Genomic DNA, 21,818 nt, shown 5'->3' with positions numbered 1-21,818 from the left:
ATAACTGTACCTCTTTAAGTGTTATTTCAGATTAAATGATATAATGATCTTTTTTTCTTTAAAAATATCTTTAAGATTAGTTTTTAAAAAACTCAAATAGGGGCCGGCCTGGTGGTGTAGTGGTTGAGTTCGCGCACTCTGCTTCGGCGGCCCGGGGGTTTGCAGCTTGGTATCCCAGGCGCAGACCGCTCGTCAAGCCACACTGTGGGGGCGTCCCACATGAAATAAAGGAAGATTGACAGCAGATGTTAGCTCAGGACCAATCTTCCTTACACAGACACGAAAAACAAACCAAAATAGGAACACATGACTGGGGTAAGAAATATAGACAATATGAAATGTATAAAATACACAGGAAAAGTTCTTCCCTCCCCGTCTCTACTGAGCGGGCTTCTCCATCAGCAATTTAGCAGGACACAAAGGGGACCGTACTGTGCATCTTGTTTTTAAACTTGGCTTTTTGGGCTAACTGTACATTGTACACATCTTTTCTCACTCCCTTTAAGGGCTCTGTGATATTCCACTGAATGAATGCGTGACACTTTCTTTTGTCTACTTGACACAAAGTAAGCACGTGATATGTGACAACTGTTTCTTCTCTTTTTTTTTAATACATGGGTTTATTTCTGGGCTCTCTATAATGTTCCATTTATCTGCATGTCTGTTTTTATGCCAATACCATATTGTTTTGATTACTAGCTTTATAATATAGTTTGAAGTCAGGAAGTGGGATGCCTCCAGATTTGTTCTTCTTTCTCAAAATTGCTTTGGCTGTTCACGGTCTTCTGTGGTTCCATACGAATTTTAGGATTGTTTGTTCTATTTCTGTGTAAAATGCCACTGGAATTTTGATCGGGATTGCCTTGAATCTGTAGATTGCTTTGGGTAGTGTGGACATTTTCACGATGTTAATTCTTCCAGTCCATGAGCACGGAATGTCTTTCCATTTATTTAGATCTCCTTCAATTTCTTTCATTAATTTCTTTTAGTTTTCGGTGTACAAACCTTTCACCAACTTGGTTAAATTTATTCCTAAGTATTTCATTCTTTTTGATCAATTGTAAAGGAAATTGTTTTCTTAATTTCTCTTTCTGTTGTTTCTTGTTGGTGTATAGAAATGCAACTGATTTTTGTATATTGCTTTTGTATCCTAAAAATTTACTGAATTTGATTATAAGTTCTAACAGTTTTTTGGTGGGGTCTTTAAAGTTTTCTATATATTATATCATGTCATCTGCAAATAGTGACAGTTTTACTTCTTCCTTTCCAATTTAGATTCTTTTTCTTGCTTAATTGCTCTGGCTAGGACTTTCGATACTATGTTGAATAAAAGTGGTGAGAGTGGGCATCCTTGGTCCTGATCTTAGAGGATAAGCTTCCAGCTCTTCACTGCTGAGTGTGTTATCTGTGGGCTTGTCATCCATGCGCCTTATTATGTTGAGGTATGTTCCCTCCATACCCAGTTTATTGAGGGGTTTTTTTTTATCATGAAATGCATGTTGGCTTTTGTTGAGTGCTTTTTCTGCATCTATTGAGATGATCATATGATTTTTATTCTTCATTTTGTTAATGTAGTGTATCACATTGATTTATTTGCATATGTTGAACCATCTTTGCATCCCTGGAATAAATCCCACTGGATCATGGTGTATGATCGTTTTATGTATTGTTGAATTTGGTTTGCTAACATTTTGTTGAGGATTTTTGCATATAGATTTGTCAGGGATATTGACTTGTAATTTTCTTTTCTTGTAATGTCCTTGTCTGGTTTTGGTATTAGAGTAATGCTGGCCTTGTAAAATGAGTTTGGAGGTATTCTCACTTCTTATTTTTTGGAAGAGTTTGAGAAGGATTGGTATTAATTTTTCTTTAAATGTTTGGTACAATTCACCAGTGAAATCACCTGGTCCTAGACTTTTGTTTTTTGGGAGTTTTTTTTTTTTTTTTAAAGATTTTTATTTTTTCCTTTTTCTCCCCAAAGCCCCCCAGTACATAGTTGTCTATTCTTCGTTGTGGGTCCTTCTGGTTGTGGCATGTGGGACGCTGCCTCAGCGTGGTCTGACGAGCAGTGCCATGTCCGCACCCAGGATTTGAACCAACGAAACACTGGGCTGCCTGCAGCGGAGCGTGCGAACTTAACCACTCGGCCACGGGGCCAGCCCCTGTTTTTTGGGAGATTTTTGATTACTGATTCAATCTCCTTATTAGTAATTGGTCTGTTCAGATTTTCTATTTCTTCATTATTCAGTCTGGGCAAGTTGTATGTTTCTAGGAATTCATCCATTTCTTCTCGGTTGTCCAATTTGTTGGCATACAATTGTTCGCAGTAGTCTGTTATGATCCTTTGTGTTCATGTGCTATCCATTGGAACGTCTCCTCTTTTGTTTCTAATAGCATTTGAGTCCTCTCTCTTTTGTTCTTGGTAAGTCTAGCTATAGATTTGTCTATTTTGGTTATGTTTTAAAATTTTTTTCCCAGTTTTAGTGAGATATAGTTGACATATAACATTCTATTAGTTTAAGGTGTACAACGTAACGATATATGTATATTGCAAAGTGATTATCACAGTAAGTTTAATTAATATACATCACCTCACATGGTTAGTTTTTTTTCTTGTGATGAGAACTTTTCAGATCTCTGTCTTAGCAACTTTCACATATACAATACAGTGTTGTTAACTATAGTCACCATGTTGTACATTACATCCCCAGAACTTATCTGTTTTATGACTGAAAGTTTGTACCTTTTGACCTCCTTCACCCATTTCCCTCTTTCTGACAACCAACAATTTGTTCTCTGTTTCTATGAGTTCTGTTTTTTCAGATTCCACATATGACTGAGATCATATAGTAAGTGTCTTTCTCCACCGGACTTATTTCACTTAGAATAACTTCCTCAAGGTCCATCCTTGTTGTTGCAAATGGCAGGATTTCCTTATTTTGTATGGCGGAATAATATTCCATTGTATATAAATACCACATTTTCTTTATCCATTCGTCCATCGATGAACACTTAGATGGTTTCCATGTCTTGGCTATTGCAAATAAAGGTGTATTGAACATGAGAGTGCAGATATCTCTTCAAGATAGTGAATTGATTTCCTTCAGATATATACCCAGACTGGAATTGGTGGATCATATGGTAGTTCTATTTTTAATTTTTTGAGGAACTTCTATAGTTTTCCATAGTGGCTGCACCAATTTACATTTCCACCAACAGTGCACAAGGTTCCATTTTTTCCACATCCATGTCAGCACTTGTTATCTCTTATCTTTTTGATGATAGCCATTCTAACAAATGTGAGGTGACACTTCATTGTGGTATTGTTTTGCATCGCAGCTGTTTCCGTGATTTTTCTACTCTGCTGGGACAACAGGAGGGTGTGTCCTTAACCCCTTTCAAGAATTTCAGTGGCTCCTCACAGAAGATGGGAAGTAGGTTGGCTGGACCTATGTGTGTACACATTGCTCCTTCTGACCATCTTTCCTGATTGATATCAGATGATAAAGTTGAGGTAGTCAGAGAAATGGTAGAGATGATGGGGAATTGGCCTCAAGCTTCCCCTGCTCACTAGAGCTAATACCAGGGCTTCTGGACCGGTTGCTTGTAAGTTGAGCACTTAGGGGAAGCCTGGAATTCTGTTCTGTGGTTCCGGGTCAAGAAACAGCCTTTGGGGCAACTCCTGTAACCCTGCAACAGGAGGCAGTCATTGCCAAGGTCCATTTCTCAGTCTGAAGCAGAGCCGGTGTTAGTTCAGCCCCTTCCTGGATGTGAGATCTTGCATAAGTTGCTTGATCTTATTGATTGATCTTGCATAAGCTCATCAATTGCAAAATGGGGAATTATAACACCCATCTCCTAGGGAGGCTGTGTGAATTCAAATATGCAGAAATTGCTCCAGAGTTGTGTTGTTAAACACAGTAGCCACTAGCCACTTGTGGCTACTAAGTACTTGAAATGTGGCTAGTATCACTGAGGAATTGTATTTTAAATTAATTGGAAAACTTTTAAGTATAGTTAGAACAACTTTAATATGTGAATTGACTTTTAAATTATAAATTTCATGAAATCTAAACATAAATAATTCATGAATTCTAAATACATCTACAATATTTCTGATAAAAATTTAGTGTCTGGATTGAGATGTGCTGTAGATGTGAAATACACACTGAAATTCAGACACTTATGAAAAAAGAATGGAAAATATCTCATCAGTATTTTTTATATTGATAACCTATTGACATGATAATATTTTGGATATATTCAGTTAAATAAAATATTAAGATTAAGTTTTTGAAAATACTTTCAGATGAATGAAAATGAGAATCTAACGTACCAAAAGTTATAGGATATATCTAAACCAGGAATGAAAGTTGTAGCTGTAAAACTTTATATTGAAAAAGAAGAAAGATCTTAAATCAATAATCTAATACTCCACTTTAATAAACTAAAAAAGAAGAGCAAGTTAAACTCAAAGCAACCAGAAGGAAATAACAAAGAGTAGAGCAGAAGTAAACAAAAGAGAGAACAGAAAGACAGAGAAAAATCAATGAAACCAAAAGTGGGTTCTTTGAAAAGATCAATAAATTGTCAAATCTTTAGCTATATTGAACAAGAGAAAAAAAAGACTCAAATTACTAAAATCAGGACTGAAAGAGGGAACATCACTACCAGCCTTACAGAATTAAACAAAGATTATAAGGGAATACTATGAAAAATTGTGTGCCAACAAGTTAGATAACCTAGATAAAATGGAAAAATTTCTAAAAAGACACAAACTGCTGAAAACTGACTCAAGAAGAAATAGAAAATCTGAATAGATGTATAACAAGTAAAGCATTGGAATAAGTATCAAAAACTACCCACAAAGAAGAGTAGGCCCATATGGCTTCATTGGTGAATTCTACCAAATGTTTAAAGAATTCACACTAATCCTTCACAAACCCTTCTAAAAAGTAGAAGAGAAAGAGGTACTTTCCAAATCGTTTTATGAGGTTGGTCTTGTCCTGATACCAAAGCCAGACAAAGCCATCACCAGAAAACCATCAATATCCCTTATGAATATAGATGCAAAAGTTCTCAATTAAATATTAACAAACTGAATTTAGAAACATCCAAAAAGGATTATACACATCACAAAGTGGGATTCATCCCAAGAATGCAAGGTTGGTTTAACATATGAAAATCAATCAATGTAATCTGCCATATTGAAAAAATAAAGGACAAAATCACATGATCATTTCAACAGATGCAGGAAAAGCCTTTAACAAAATTGAAAAACTTTTCATGATGAAAACACTATTGTCCATTTTGTTACTAGGTATCGAAGAGAACTTCCTCGACCTGATAAAGGCCATCTATGAAAAATCAACAGTTAACATAATAGTTCACAGTAAAAGGTTGAATGTTTTCCCCTTAAGATCAGGAACAAGACAAGGATGTCTGCTCTTGCCACTCTTGCTATTAAACGTTGTACTTGAGGTTCTAACCAGGGCAATTAGGCAAGAAAAAAAATAAAAGACACCCAGATTGGAAAGGAAGAAGTAAAAGTCTTTCCATTCATAGATGACATGATCTTATATATAGAAAATCCTAAGGAGTATGGGGGGAAACTATTAGAATTAATAAATGAATTCAGCAAGTTTGCAAGATATAAAACAAATATAGGATGTCAGCAACATGGCAGCGTGAGCTCACCCAGGACTCTCTCCCCTCCAAATTACAACCAAAAAGAGCAGCTGCTTTCCAACCAAAAAAAAAAAAAAAAAATCCTAATAACAGAAATTGTCAGAGACCCACAGCAGCCAAATGATGGAGGGTGGAGAGGATGGAGCCGCCCTTGCAGGAGCTGGAACAGGGTAAGAGAGAACTTTGCTCCTGCCCCTAGAGACTGGGATCAGGGCTGCTGGTGAGGGAAGGAGCGGGGGAGGGGCCGCGCTTCTGGGGATCATCCAGGACTCCCACTGCCAGTGCAGCAGAAACCGTCTAATGGGGGAAAGCTTTCGTGTGGGCGACCCCATCAAGCTGGGGCCCCAGGAAACCAGAGAGCAAGAGCTGATCTGAATCCAGGTCGGTGGACAAGAGAAAGTGTCCCTCCTCCCCCAACCCGCGCTGCGCACTGTCATCGCAGCTGATGGTGGAGGGCTCAGAACACATGGCTCTCGACCCCCATCTAGTGGCGATAGGCTGTAACTGCAACAGAATAATAGCATCATGTGCAAAAACTGCTCCTCTACCATCCTGCAATTTCTAAAAGCTCTAGACCAGAAGGAAAACAATAAAAACACAGAAGTAGGTCCTGAGGACTTGAAAATAGGTAAACTAAGTGAAGATGAGTTCAAAATAGCTATCCTCAAAATATTCAATGAGGTAAAGGGAAATATAGAGAAACAAGTCAATGAGTTCTGGAGTTACGTCACAAAAGAGATTGAAACTATAAAGAAGAATCAATCAGAAATACTAGAGATGAAAAATACAATGAATCCGATAAAACAGAATACGGATTCCCTGAATGCACGTGTAGACACCATAGAGGAGCAAATTAGCATAATCGAAGATAGACAGGCTGAATGGCTCCAGACAGAGGAAGAAAGAGAACTAAGAATTTAAAAAACTGAAGAAAATCTCCAAGAAATAGCTGACTCAATGAGAAAACGTAACTTAAGAATCATCGGAATTCCTGAGGGTGTGGAAAAGGAAAATGGAGCAGAAAGTGTGCTCAACGAAATGATAGAAGAGAACTTCCAAAATCTAGGGATTAAGAGAGAAATGTGTGTGGAAGCTTTCAGATCTCCTAGATTTGTCAATGTAAAAAGACCTACTGCAAGGCATATAGTAGTAAAAATGGCAAAAGTGAATGACAAAGAAACAATACTCAGGGCAGCAAGGCAGAAGAAAATAACCTACAAAGGAACCCCTATCAGGCTTTCAGTGGATTTCTCTACAGAAACCTTACAAGCTAGGAGAGATTGGAGTGCCATATTCAAAACTTTAAGGGATAAAAATCTTCAGCCAAGGATACTCTATCCAGCAAAAATATCCTTCCGATATGAGGGAGAAATTAAATCTTTTCCAGACAAACAAAAGCTAAGGGACTTTGTAACCAAAAGTCCTCCACAACAAGAAATCCTCAAGAAGGCTCTCATACCTGAAAAAAGAAAAAAAGGGAGAAAAGGGTCACAAAACACAGAGTAGGGAGACAAATAGATAGAATCGGAATAGGATAGCAAATATTCAACTATAGCATTAGGATAAAGGGAAGGAAATCACCAAAGCAAAGACAATCTTATCACTCTAACCACAAACTCACAACACAAGTTGGAATAAAAGATGAGAATAACAATTTAGGAGGGGAGGAGGAAAGGGACTGAATCAGTTTAGGCTAAGGAAGTAAGAGACCACCAGAAAATGGACTATGTTATACACGAGATTCTGAATACAAACTTCAGGATAGCCACTAAAGTAAAAAACAGAACAGAGACACAAAACATAAATAAGGAAAAATCTAAGAAACCCAGCATAAGAAATTGCAGAAGTCAATGGGTAGGCTAAAACACACAGGACGAGAAACAAAAGAAGCACAGGAAAACCCGAAAACAAGCAACAGAAGGACAGCGTTAAGCCCTCATGCATCAGTACTCACCCTCAATGTAAACGGATTGAACTCTCCAATAAAAAGACACACAGTGGCAAAATGGATTAAAGACCAAGATCCACCAATTTGTTGCCTCCAGTAAACACACCTCAGCTCCAAGGACAAACACAGGCTCAGAGTGAAGGGGTGGAAGTCAATATTCCAAGCTAATAGCAAACGAAAGAAAGCAGGTGTCACAATATATATCAGACAAAACAGATTTCAAGATGAGGCAGGTAAAGAGACATGTAGAGGGCCAATACATAATGATCAAACGGACACTTCATCCAGAAGAAATAACACTTATAAATGTCTATGCACCCAACACAGAAGCACCAAAGTTCATAAAGCAACTATTAACAAACCTAAAAGAAGATATCAAAAATAACACAATAATAGTAGGGGGCCTCAACACCCCACTCACAGCAATGGACAGATCATCCAGAGAGAAAATCAACAAGGAAACAGTGGAGCTAAACAAAAAGCTAAAACAGTTGGACTTAATAGACTCATATAGAACACTTCACCCAAAAACAGCAGACTACACGTTCTTCTCAAGCATGCATAGAACATTCTCAAGGATAGACCATATGTTTGGAAACAAGGCAAGCCTCTACAAATTTAAAAAAATTGAAATAATAACAAGCATCTTCTCAGATCATAGTGCTATAAGGCTAGAAATTAATTACAAGAAAAAAGCTGAGAAAGGCACAAAGATGTGGAGACTAAACAATATGCTATTGAACAAGCAATGGATCATTGAAGAAATTAAAGAAGAAATCAAAAAGTACCTGGAGACAAATGAAAATGATAACATGCCATACCAACTCATATGGGATACAGCAAAAGCTGTATTAAGAGGAAAATTCATCGCAATACAGGCACATCTTAACAAACAGGAAAAATCCCAAATAAGCAATCTTAAACTACACCTAACTGAATTAGAGAAAGAAGAACAAAGTCCAAAGTCAGCAGAAGGAGAGAAATAATAAAAATCAGAGCAGAAATAAATGCTATTGAAACGAAAAAGGCAGTAGAAAGTATCAATAGAAGATAAATAAAATTGATAAACCCCTAGCCAGATTTATAAAGAAAAAAAGGGAGAAAGCTCAAATAAACAAAATTAGAAATGAAAGAGGAGAAATAACAACAGACTCCGCAGAAACACAACAGATAATAAGAGAATACTACGAAAAACTATATGCCAGCAAAATGGACAACCTAGAGTGAATGGATAAATTCTTGGACTCCTACAGCATCCCAAAGCTTAGTCAAGAAGAAGCAGACAATTTGAACAGACCAATCACAAGGAAACAGATTGAAACAGCAATCAAAAGCATCCCAAAGAATAAAACCCCAGGACCAGACAGCTTTCCTGGGGAATCCTACCAAACTTTCAGAGAAGATTTAATACCTATCCTTTTCAAGCTATTCCAAAAAAGTAGGGAGGATGGAACACTTCCTAACACATTCTATGAGGCCAACATCACGCTGATACCAAAGCCTGACAAGGACACCACGAAAAAAGAGAACTACAGGCCAATATTGCTGATGAACATAGATGCAGAAATTCTAAACAAAATTTTGGCAACCAGAATTCAGCAATTCATCAAAAGGATCATACATCATGATCAAGTGGGATTCATACCAGGGACACAGGGATGGTTCAACATCGCAAATCACTCAACGTGATACACCACATCAACAAACTGAGGAATAAAAACCACATGATCATCTCAATAGATGCAGAGAAAGCATTTGACAAGATCCAACAGCCATTTATGATAAAAACTCTGAACAAAATGGGCATAGAAGGGAACTACCTCAACATAATAAAGGCCATAGATGACAAACCCACAGCCAACATCATACTCAATGGGCAAAAACTGAGCACCATCCCCCTGAAAACAGGAACGAGACAAGGATGCCCTCTATCACCACTCTTATTTAACATAGTACTGGAGGTTTTGGCCAGAGCAATTAGGCAAGAAAAAGGAATAAAAGGAATCCAAACAGGGAAGGAAGAAGTGAAACTGTTGCTGTTTGCAGATGACATGATCTTATATATAGAAAACCCCAAAGAATCCATTGGAAAACTTTTAGAATTAATCAACAACTACAGCAAAGATGCAGGGTATAAAATCAATTTACATAAATCAGTAGCATTTCTATATTCTAATTACGAACTAACAGAAAACGAACTCAAGAACACAATACCATTCACAGTCACAACAAAAAGAATAAAATACCTCGGGGTGAATTTAACTAAGGAAGTGAAAGAGTGTAATGAAAATTACAAGGCCTTTCTGAGAGAATTGGATGGCGACATAAACAGATGGAAAGACATTCCATGTACATGGATTGGAAGAATAAACACAGTTAAAATGTCCATTCTACCTAAAGCAATCTTCAGATTCAGTGCAATGCCTATCAGAATCCCAAAGACATTCTTTACAGAAATAGGGCAAAGAATCCTAAAATTCATATGGGGCAACAAAAGACCCCGAATTTCTAAAGCAATCCTGAGAAAAAAGAACACAGCTGGAGGCATCACAATCCCTGACTTCAAACATACTACAAAGCTACAGTAATCAAAACAGCATGGTACTGGTACAAAAACAGGTCCACAGATCAATGGAACAGAACTCAAAGCCCAGAAATAAAACTACACATCTATGGACAGCTAATCTTTGACAAAGGAGCTGAGGGCCTACAATGGAGAAAAGAAAGTCTCTTCAACAAATGGTGCTGGGAAAACTGGACAGCCACATGGAAAAGAATGAAAATTGACCATTCTTTTTCACCATTCACCAAAATAAACTCAAAATGGATCAAAGACCATCAAAGACATCAAATTTGAGACCTGAAACCATAAGGTTTCTAGAAGAAAATGTAGGCAGTACACTCTTTGACATCAGTATTAAAAGGATCTTTTCAGACACCATGTCTTCTCAGACAAGGGAAACAACAGAAAGAATAAACAAACGGGACTTCATCAGACTAAAGAGCTTCTTCAAGGCAAGGGAAAACAGGATTGAAACAAAAAAACAACCCACTAACTGGGAAAAAATATTTGCAAGTCATACATCCGACAAAGGCTTACTATCCATGATATATAAAGAACTCACACAACTGAACAACAAAAAATTAAACAACCCGATCAAAAAATGGGCAGGAGACATGAACAGACATTTCTTGAAAGAAGATATACGGATAGCCAATAGGCACATGAAAAGATGCTCATCATCGCTGATCATCAGGGAAATGCAAATCAAAACTACACTAAGATATCACCTTACACCCATTAGAATGACAAAAATATCTAAAACAAATAGTAACAAATGTTGGAGGGGTTGTGGAGAAAAAGGAACCCTCATACACTGCTGGTGGGAATGCAAACTGGTGCAGCTACTATGGAAAACAGTATGGAGATTCCTCAAAAAATTAAAAATAGAACTACCATATGATCCAGCAATCCCACTACTGGGTATTTATCCAAAGAGCTTGAAGTCAGCAATTCCAAACGTCCCATGCACCCCAATGTTCATTGCAGCATTATTTACAATAGCCAAGATGTGGAAGCAACCTAAGTGCCCATCAACAGATGATTGGATAAAGAAGATGTGGTGTATATATATATAGAATGGAATACTACTCAGCCATAAAAAAGAACAAAGTCGTCCCATTTGCAACAACATGGATGGACCTTTAGGGAATTGTGTTAAGTGAAATAAGCCAGATAGAGAAGGACAATCTCTGTATGACTCCACTCATATGAGGAATTTAAACATGGACAAAGAGAACAGATTAGTGGCTACCAGGGGAAAGGTGGGGTGGGGGGTGGGCACAAAGGGTGAAGGGGTGCACCTACAACATGACTGACAGACAATAATGTACAACTGAAATTTCACAAGATTGTAACCTATCATTAACTCAATAAAAAAAGACAAATATAAAAAAATCAATTATATTTCCATACAGTAGCAATCAACAATCTGTAAAAGAAATTAAGGAAACAATTTCATTTACAACAGTATCAAAAGGAACAAAATACTTAAGAATACATTTAATAGAAGTGCAAACATTATTCTTTACAAACTACGAAAATTGTTGAAAGAATTTAAAGAAGACCTAAATATATTGAAAGACATCCCACAGTCATGGATTGGAAGAGTAAATATTGTTAAGATGGCAATACTCCCCAACTTGATCTACAGATTTCTTTTTTTCTTTTCTTTTCTTTCTTTTTTGCTGAAGAACATATGCCCTGAGCTAACATCTGCTGCCAGTCTTCCTCTTTTTGTATCTGGGCCACTGCCACAGTGTGGCCACTGACAGACAAGTGCTGTAGGTCCGCACCTGGGAACTAAACCCAGGCCACCGAAGTGGAGTGTGCCAAACTTAACCACTAGGCCACCAGGGCTAGCCCCGAACTACAGATTTAATGCAATCTCTATTAAAATCACAGCTGGCTTCTTTGCAGAACTTAATGATCTGATCGTAAAATTCAGATGGAAATTCAAGGGATCTAGAATAGGAAACACATCTTGAAAAAGAAGAACAAAGTTGAGGACTCATCTTTCCCAATTTCAAAACTGACTACTAAGCTACAGAAATCACGACTGTTATTGATCTAAGGATAGATGGATAGAGCAATGGAATACAATTGAGAATCCAGAGATAAACCCTTGCGTTTGTGGTCAATTGATTTTTGAAAACAGTGCCATGATAATTCAATGGGGGAAAGAATAGTTTTTTCAACAAATGGTGCTGAGATGCTGTGCTTCTATCCACATGCGGAAGACTAAAGTGGGGCGTCTGCGTCACACTATATACAAAAATTAATTCAAAATGGGTTATAGATGTAAATGTAAGAGCTAAAATTATAAAATTCTTAGAAGAAAACATGGGAGTAAATCTTTGTGATCTTTGATTAGGCAATGGTTTCTTAGATATGACTCAAAAGCACAAGCTAGAAAAGAAAAATAGATAAATTAGACTTCATCAAAATTAAAAACCTTTATGCTTCAAAGGACACCATCATGAAAGTGAAATGACAGCACGCAGATTGGGAGAAAATATTTCCAAATCATATATCTGATAAGAGACTTGTATGTAGAATATATGAAGAACTCTTACAATTCAATAATAGAATGACAAATTTAAAAATGAGCAGAGGATTTGAATAGACATTTATCCAAAGAAGATATACAGATGGACAATAAGCACATGAAGATATTCTCAACATCATTAGTCATCAGAGACTGTAAATCGAAAGCACAGTGAGATACTTGTACACGCATGTTCTTAGCAGCATTATGCATAATAGTCAAAAAGCAGAAACAACCGAATGTTCGCTAACTGATGAATAAATAAAATATGGTATATCCATACAATGGAATATTATTCAGCCATGAAAAGAAATCAAATACTGATACATGGATGAACCTTGAAAACATTATGCTAAGGGAAAGAAGCCAGATGCAAAAGCCCATATACTTTATGATTCCATTCATAATAAATGTCCAGAATAGGCGTATCTAGAGACAGAAAATACATTACTGGTTGCCAAGAGTTGAGGGTGAGGGGAGAATGGAGAGTGACGGCTGATGGCTACAGGTTTCTTCTTGAAGCGATGAAAATGATCTGAAATTAGATAGTGGTGAACTATCTACTGAAAACCATGGAATAGTATACTTTAAAATGGTGAAATTTATGATAGCATTATTATTTGTCTGTCAATAATGCTGTCGTAAAAATTAAGTTCACCTGTTTCTTTTTGCTTGTTTAACATGGCTATTAGAAAACATGTATATGAGGCTCACGTTATATTTCTATTGGACAGTGTTGTTATAAAGACCTTACAAAGAAGACATGGAGATTTTTAATCACCACTCCCCTGTACCCATCTTAGGAATTGCATAACCCCCATTGTAACATAAATAGCAATAAAACCTTCTGTTGGGGCAAATAGTGCCTGGCATTTGTTTCAGAATCTGTAAAGTGTTTCATACATATTATGTCTTTTGATCCTCACACCCTCTTAGGAGGAAGGCAGGAAAAGGTTATTATTCCCATTTTACAGGTGGAGACACTGAGGTTTCAGGAATGGGAAGGGGCTCATCTAGGGCTACAGACCCAGGCAATGGACCCCTGGACCTCGGGCGTTTGCCTCAGGTCTCCGGGTCCTTTCTACCATCAGCCCTCCATCTGCCCTCAGCCTCTACTCCTATCCAGATTTGTCTTGCACAAACAGCAGGCATTGTTTTAAGCTCCCTGAGAGCCTCAGAGCTGATCTGAAAGACAAGAGGAGAAGCGTGTCAAGACCACCATCTCCATCCAGCGGGTCACGGATGTCACCACAAAATGGCAGGTTGACATTTAGCGGCTTTGACCCACTTGGCCAGACTGTTGAAGATTTGGTCCCACCTCTGAGATTAGGATGCACTTGGTCAGGCTTGGAGCCCAGGCAGTGGGACTTCTGAGCGCTCTCTGATGATTCTAATGTGCAGCTGGGACTTAGAACCCCCCAAGTCAGCAGTCTCAAACAGGCAGCCTGTGAGCCAGCTCGGCATCACAGAGGTGTTTGATTCCCACGCTTGATGAATGTGTGTTTAAATGGGATTTTGTTGCCAACATTTAAAAGTGTGGAATTTTCACATAAAAACCTGGATTTCTGGCTTCTCTTGAGGGCTGAGGAACTCTGGCAGCTGACCCTGCAGTCCTGCGTGGTGGCCAGTGGCTGGAGCTGAGCAGTGGCTGCCCCTTTGCAAAGGGCAGGAGACCTCCAGTTGCCTTGCAGTCCACGCTGCTCCTTGTCTCATACTGGACCACTTCATTTGTTTTCAGTATCTATCCCTGTGGGGCTGCCCTGAGCTGTTCATTCCCCTGGAGGCTGGGAAACTGAGGCCTGTTGACAAGTAAGTGTGGGAGCTGCGGACCTTCTCAGCTATTGATTGAGCTAAGCAGACTTCTCTTTCTTTCCCAGCCGGAGAACATCCTGTGTGTCAGTCAGACGGGACACCAAATTAAGATAATTGACTTCGGGCTGGCCAGAAGGTAAGGAGGGGGTATTGTGGTGCTTTGACAGAGCTCCTGGGAGACTTTGTGGCTCTCTTGGGCATGGTTACCCACAGGTCAGCCAATTTTGACAATTTTTGACACAGAGAGCTCTCTCACTGAAAGGCTGGTGGCCTTTGATAGGCCTGTTACTACTGCAGGGGGTGACTTTATGCTCTGTGGGGTCCACTTCTCCTGGAAAGGCTGTGGAATTAATAGTCCTTCAAACCACCTGTGTGAGCAGAGAGGCGAGCCATGCTTAAAGGGCGGCCACTGCACAGGGGTGCTGGGCAGCTCAGTTCCATTCATTCGAAGCCTCCTGGGGCAGGATCTGCGGGGCTGTGTGATGTATCCATCACCATCCCTGCCCACTAGGAAATACTGGGTTAAAGAGGAAGGTGAATATGTGACAGTGTAGGGTGGTGCCGTGGGCACGTGGTTCTGGGCCACTCAGGACTGGGTTAGATCTTTGTAAAGTGGGCTTTCAAGGGAGTACCTGCTGACACAGGGCAGTTATGAAGTTAATGAGATAATACATCCTATGAGGGGGTTAGGTTCTCAAGTTTCAGTGTATAAAGTGAGCATTGTATATGATTTTTAAAACGTCTTGAAGTCCCTTAAAATGCCTGCGGCCTAGTGGAATATAGTTTTATTATTCCATCTGTCCAGTCTCATGTGTGACAGCCGCCGTGCCTTTGTGGGGCCCTTGCCCATGGCACGCACATTCAGTGCTGTGGGTTCTTAGCAGTGGCAGCAGCAGAGCCTTGGTGCTGGGGAGGGTGTCCCCTAGACCTTTGGGCGTCCACAATCTATAAATATGGCGGTAGTTGTGTGCCCATCCTCCAGGCTTCCTCCTGAATTCTTTTTCCACCAAGAATGACATTTCTCTGGGAATCACCTATTTTCAAGGTAGGTCTTCACATCACAACTGAATTTTCACTCTCAAAATGTTCTCTCGCCCCAATGGTCATTTTATTTTTGTCAGTTTATGAGCCTTACAGCATCCTCCACTCCATCCACACAGGGAAGAAAGCAGAGCCTCGTCCCCAGGGAGGCAGCGCTGCTCGCCTGAGCTCAGCCTCTGGGATCTGGCACCTGCCTCCCACAGGTGGTCTTCAGAACCACAGTGGTGGTCTTCCTAGGTAGCCCCGTGCTGGTTGAAGTGGTAAATGTTACCTTTTTGCAGGGGCTAAAGGTGTATTTTCAGTTCCCTGCTTGAGGGATGTCATGAGAGTAACAGCAGAGGGTTCAGATCAACCCTTTGTGCCTTCAGTGGACTGGATTTCATGAACAACACCAAAACACCACCCCAAATGCTTAAAAGTCCACATTCAGTCTATAATGTAAAAAAGTTGCTTAATATTTTCCCAAGTAAAGTTTTATAAAATTGGGATGCATCTTGATGCTTGCATGTCTTAGACACTAGAGCAGTGTTTCTCAACCTGGTTTTCAACATCACTGCCTGCCCCAAAGTGCCTTTTCAGATGTTTCTTTCCTAATTGCCAGGCCCCTTCCCCAAGAAATTTAACGCCACAGATGTCCTTTGTGTCTGTTTATGTACTGTGGCCCTTTGGAGAGCCACAAACCATTGTCATAGCTAAGATTACCCCTTCCCAAGAAGCAGTATTCACCCCTGTGGGGCAATGGGGCAATATTGTCTTCCGGAGAATACAGTGTCTGTAGTACCCTCCCAAACGCCAGAGGACCAATTGCCAAATGAGTATAGTAGTCCCCCCTTATCCATGGGGGACATGTTCCAAGACCCCGGGTGGATGCCTGAAAGCGCGGATGGTACCGAACCCTGTATATACTACGTTTTTTCCTATACATACATACCTATGATAAAGTTTAATTCATGAATAGGCACAGTAAGAGATTAACAAAAATAATAAAATAGAACAATTGTAACAATGCACTGTAACAAAGTTACCGTAGATCTCAGCAGCCTCAGCTTACAATATTTTTCTTCCCTTATTAAGTCGAGAACTTTAACCTTTTCACTTACAAGAAGCACTTTACGTCTTCTTTTTGGCATCCGAATAGCCAGCATCACCACTCAGGCACTCTGGGGCCATTACTGAGCAAATTAAGACTTACTTGAACACAAGCAGTGCAGATCCGGCAATGGTTGATCTGATAACCGAGAGGCTCCTAAGTGGCAGGCGGGTGGTGCCTACAGCGTGGACATGCTGCGCAAAGGGGTCACTCAGTCCTGGGCGGGACAGAGCAGGACTGTGTGGGATTCATCATGCTGCTCCAAACGACACAGAATTTGAAACTTACGAATTGTTTATTTCTGGAATTTTCCATTTAATATTTTTGGACCGCTGTTGACCGTGGGTAACTGAAGTCGCATACTGTGAAACTGCGGATAAGGGGGACTACTGTACTGAGGGAGCAAAATGTAACCACCTGAGGCTCCTGGAGTCTGGGAAGGTGTCTTTGAGCAGTCAGAAGGGATGGATAGACAGGGTTGTGTCACTTGCAGCCAGTAGTATGCTGGTAAATATTTAACAACCAGCTGTCGTAGGGGGGTGGGTTGAGAGGAGGTTGGGTGGATTTGTAACTTTTGCTAATTTTGGCCAAGTTCAAGCTACCAACATGATTTCACTGAACGCAGAGTTGGGAGGAGATGTGCACAATTGACTCTCGTGCACCCATGAGAACCGGCTCTAGCACAACTCTGCCTGGAGGGGAGGCAGGAGAGAGAGTGGGAGTTATGGGGCCGAGAATAGGATGTGCACTGCACATGAGCAGGCTCGTCCAGGGGAATGCAGGAGCTGTGGGTGGGATTGGGGGAGGAAGATACAGTAGAAAATCAGGGCACTAATACGGAGTTCAGAAGTTGGAACATTGTCCTATAGGCCAGTGAGTCCCACCAGGTGGGAAGGTGAAAAGGGCTGTAGGCCAATTTACAAAAAATCAGTTAGTCAAAATCTATTCAAAAACGGTCAGGGAATCCATCCAAAACTGCCAGACATATTTGTTAACCTAGTCAAGGGCACTGATGACAGTAATTTTGCTGGTGGGACCAGAGGTGGAAGGCAAGTTCAAGAAAGTGAACCCAGGGAGCCGCACTTAGGAGAAGGGCACCACATCACACTGGTGGGCCGTGGAGAAGGCAGGTGTCTGAAACACCTGCTGCTCAGGAAGCTGCGCTTGGTGGAGCTGGGCTGACAGATTCACAGGTGCCGGCTGTGAGATGAAAGGAAAACATTGAAACCATCCTCAATGGTCTGGCAAGCTGGTCATTTGGCAAAAGGATTGTTTGGCAAATTGGCTTTTGCCAAATTGGCCTGCTTCCTGGGAAGCATGTCCTTCTAAGAGGAAGGATCCGTGGGGGAAATGTGCAGGTTGAGACAGCATATTTTACACTCCAGAATAATTAAATGTTTGTAAAGAGGGAGAAAATGCCAATTTTTCCCTGTAATACAAACTATAGAAAGTGAAGTCGTATTTCTGGGTAGGGCTATTAGAAGGTGCTGAAGTTCTCGGTGGGGTGTGACCCCCAGGAGAGTAGGGGCACATACAAATCTTCAGAGGCCATGACATCTAGCAAGAGGGACCAGCATTACACTAGGCTGGGCAGTGAGAGCCATCAGTGGGTCAAAGTAGGGACACGTCAAGGGTCAAGGATGGGGCCAGGTTAGGAAGTATCTTGTGTTAGCTTAGTCTCCAGAATGTTGGGTGCAGGGTAGGCCTACTGGCTTCCAGTCCTGTGCTCAGATTGGAAGCCAAGCCCATGTCATCAGATCCTTTGGCAGGGCAGGGAGGTGCCTACCACAAACCCTATGGGGCTACAACCTCATGTGTGACCCTATGGTCACAGAGAGCCTTTGCTAGGAATCTGGAGAGGTCTTTGTGGATATTTTGACACAGCTTTGGGATTGGTATATTGTTAGCTATTACCACAAGACCGCTGTATAACAAACCACCCCAAAATGCAGTGGCTTAAAACAACAGTTATTTATTCTCATCCACACATTTGTGAGTCAGCTAGGGAGAGCAGGGTGCTGGACCCAACTCATGCTAACTTACGATAAGGAATCTTGTAAGCCAGTTGTTAAACATGGCCATTAGTAAAAGTTAAGCTGTTGGGGCTGGCCCAGTGGTGTGGTGGTGAACTTTGCATGCTCTGCTTCAGTGGCCCATGGTTCACAGGTTTGGATCCTGGGTGCAGACCTACACACTGCTAGTGGGGCCATGCTGTGGCAGCATCTCACATACAAAATAGAGGAAGACTGGCACAGATGTTAGCTCAGGGACATTCTTCCTCAAGCAAAAAGAGGAAGACTGGAAACAGATGTCGCTCAGGGCCAATCTTCCTCACCCAAAATAAAATAAAATAAAATAAAAATTTTTAAAAAATTAAGCCATATAAACTTACAATTAAAGAAATTATATTAAAAACAAAGATATTACATCTTTAAAACTTATCACTTCCTAATAATTTTTCTACATTTCACTATTGTTTATGCTCATGAGGTTATTTATATCTATTGTATCTGTATGGTGGAGATACTATAGAATGGTGTGCTATGGCGAATCTCTACTCTGCATTTGGTGACATCATGTGATACTTTGAAATCAACTGTGATGGTACAGTGAAATAAGTATTTACACCACAGAAACTGGCAAATGCTACAAATCAGCACTTTTAAAAAAAATCAGATAACTGGTTGTTAAACATTTGCCCCCATACCACTGGTTGGGAGTCACTGATCTTGGCTGAATTGAGCTGTGCTTGGATCCAAGACGCAGGTCAGTGAGGACAGGTCTGCTCCACGTGTCTCCCAGTCTCTTCTCAGGGTGTTGGCAGAGGAGCAAGAGGGCAAGCTCCTATGGCCTAGTTTGGACTTGGCCTACTGTCACTTGCACCCACATTCCATTGGCCAAAGCAACTCACATGGCCAAGCCCAGCATCAGTGGATTGGGGCAATATATGTCACCTCTAGTGGGAGAAACTACAGTCACATGATACAGGATGTAGGTATGAGGCGGGTGAAGCCGTGGAAACATAATGCATCCTGGGAGTGTGGCTTCCAGGGACTGAGAGCCTGGGTTTTCTCTCCTAAGGGGAAAGGCTGTTCCTCTCAGTTTGGGTCCTTGGCCCTGAGTCTCGGGTCAGTTGCCAGTTTAGGGGAGTGGCGGGCTGCCACAGGAGGGCTCGCCCTCTCTTCCCCTCCCTGATGTCCCTCCACAACACGGCCGTTGAGGTGATCCTTCTTGCTCTGTCACTGGCTGGGTGTTGGCTGTGTTCCCCCAAGTCTGCACCTGCCTGGCTCTCAGCGAATTTGGAAGAGACGAGAATGCATTTTGAAAACTTACTTCCCTGGTTAAGGGAATCAGGGCACATTGGCAGAATATTCATTTTATTCTTCTCTATTTCTCAATTGTCTCATCTGTAAAATGGGGACAATAATCTTTACTACTTCATAGGGCTGTTGTGAGGATGAAAAGTTTACATATATAAAACTTTCAGCACGGTTCCCGGCAAATAGGAAGTGCCCATTAAATTTTTTTTTATTAACACTTTTGGTTTTTAAAAGCAGTTTTAGGTTCACAGAAAAATTGAGGGGGAAAGAACAGAGATTTCCCATATACCCTCTGCCCCCACACATGTAAAGCCTCCCCCATTGTCACCGCTGATGAACCTCCATTGACATCATAACCACCCCAAGTCCATGTTTGCATTGAGGTTCGCTCTTGGTGTTGGACATTCTGTGGGTTTGGACAAATGTGTAATGACATGTATTCACCATTCCAGCATCAGACAGAATATTTTCACTGCCCTAAAAATCCTCTGTGCTTTGCCTATCCATCTCTCCCTCCTCCCTAACCTCTGGCAACCATGGATATGTTTACTGTCTCTATGGTTTTGCCTTTTCCAGAGTGTCATGTATTTGGAATCCTACAGTTTGAAGCCTTTTCAGACTGGCTTTTTTCGCTCAGTCATGTGCATTTAAGGTTCTCCCATGTCTTCAGGCTGGATAGCTCATTTCTTTTCAGCACCCAATACTATTCCATTGTCTGGATGGACCACAGTTTGTTTATTTACTCACCTCATCAAAGGACGTCTTGGTTGCTGACCATTAAATTTTAACTAGAGACCTTCTTCTCCTTCAAGAGCGACTCTAAAAACCACCTTTCATCAACCCCTTTCCCATTCAGCCATCAACCCTCTTCCCAGCCTTCCTGAACCTTCATGTCCAGAACCCTTTTTCTAATTCTTTTTCTCTTTGTAATTGTGTAAAATACACATAACATAAAATTTACCATCTTGACAATTTTTAAGATTAGTTCAGTAGTGTTTAAGTATGTTCACATTGTTGTGCAACCAATCTCGACAACTCTTTTCATCTTGCAAAACTGAAACTCTATACCCCTTAAACAATAACTCCTCATTTGCCTTCTGCCTCCAGCCCTAGCACCATCATTTTCCTTTCTGTCTCTGAATCTGACTACTCTAGGTACCTCATCAAAGTGGAATCATACAGTATTATCTTTTTTTAAATTGCAGTAACATTGGCTTATATTGTATAAATTTCAGGTGTACATCATTCTATTTCGATTTCTGTGTAGGTTACATAATGTTCACCACCCATAGACTAATTAAAATCCAAAAATACGGAACGCTTCACGAATTTGTGTGTCATCGTTGCGCAGGGGCTGTGCTAATCTTCTCTGTATCTTTCCAATTGTTTTTTTTTAGGATTGGCCCCTGAGCTAAGATCTATTGCCAATCATTTTTTCCCCCTTCTTCTTCTCCCCAAAGCCGCCCAGTACGTAGTTGTATATTTTAGTTGTAGGTCCTTCTAGTTGTGGCATGTGGGATGCCACTTCAGCATGGCTTGATGAGCAGTGCCATGCCCGCACCCAGGATCCAAACTGGCAAAACCCTGGGCCGCTGAAGCAGAGCACGCGAACTTAACCTCTCGGCCAGGGGCCGGCCCTGTGTATTGTTCTAATTTTAATATATGTGCTGCTGAAGTGAGCCAGTATTTGTCTTTTTGTGACTGGTTTATTTCATGTAGCCTAATGTCCTTGAGGTTCATCCATGTTGCAGCATGTGTCAGAATTTCCTTCCTTTTTAAGGCTGAAAATATTCCATTGTATATCTATATCA

The 21,818-nt window shown here is 40.6% G+C and overlaps 1 protein-coding gene and 1 non-coding gene across 8 annotated transcripts in view; one reads left to right on the top strand and one right to left on the bottom strand.

Moving 5' to 3' along the window:
- MYLK3 (myosin light chain kinase 3) overlaps nt 1-21,818 on the top strand; it is a 55,075-nt gene that overhangs the window by 25,293 nt on the left and 7,964 nt on the right. For all 7 annotated transcript variants that reach the window (XM_044761215.2, XM_070500624.1, XM_014867972.3 and 4 more), the window contains exon 9: nt 14,622-14,692. In XM_044761215.2, the coding sequence (XP_044617150.1) occupies nt 14,622-14,692 (71 nt within the window). The remainder of the gene's footprint in view (nt 1-14,621; nt 14,693-21,818) is intronic.
- On the bottom strand, nt 21,314-21,416 carry LOC123281902 (U6 spliceosomal RNA). The gene has a single exon (XR_006521700.1). It is a non-coding gene; the product is annotated as a U6 spliceosomal RNA (small nuclear RNA).

The sequence above is a fragment of the Equus asinus genome, chromosome 28, assembly GCF_041296235.1.
Source record: "Equus asinus isolate D_3611 breed Donkey chromosome 28, EquAss-T2T_v2, whole genome shotgun sequence".
Taxonomy (NCBI): domain Eukaryota; kingdom Metazoa; phylum Chordata; class Mammalia; order Perissodactyla; family Equidae; genus Equus; species Equus asinus.
This window is presented reverse-complemented; position numbering and strand designations above follow the sequence as displayed.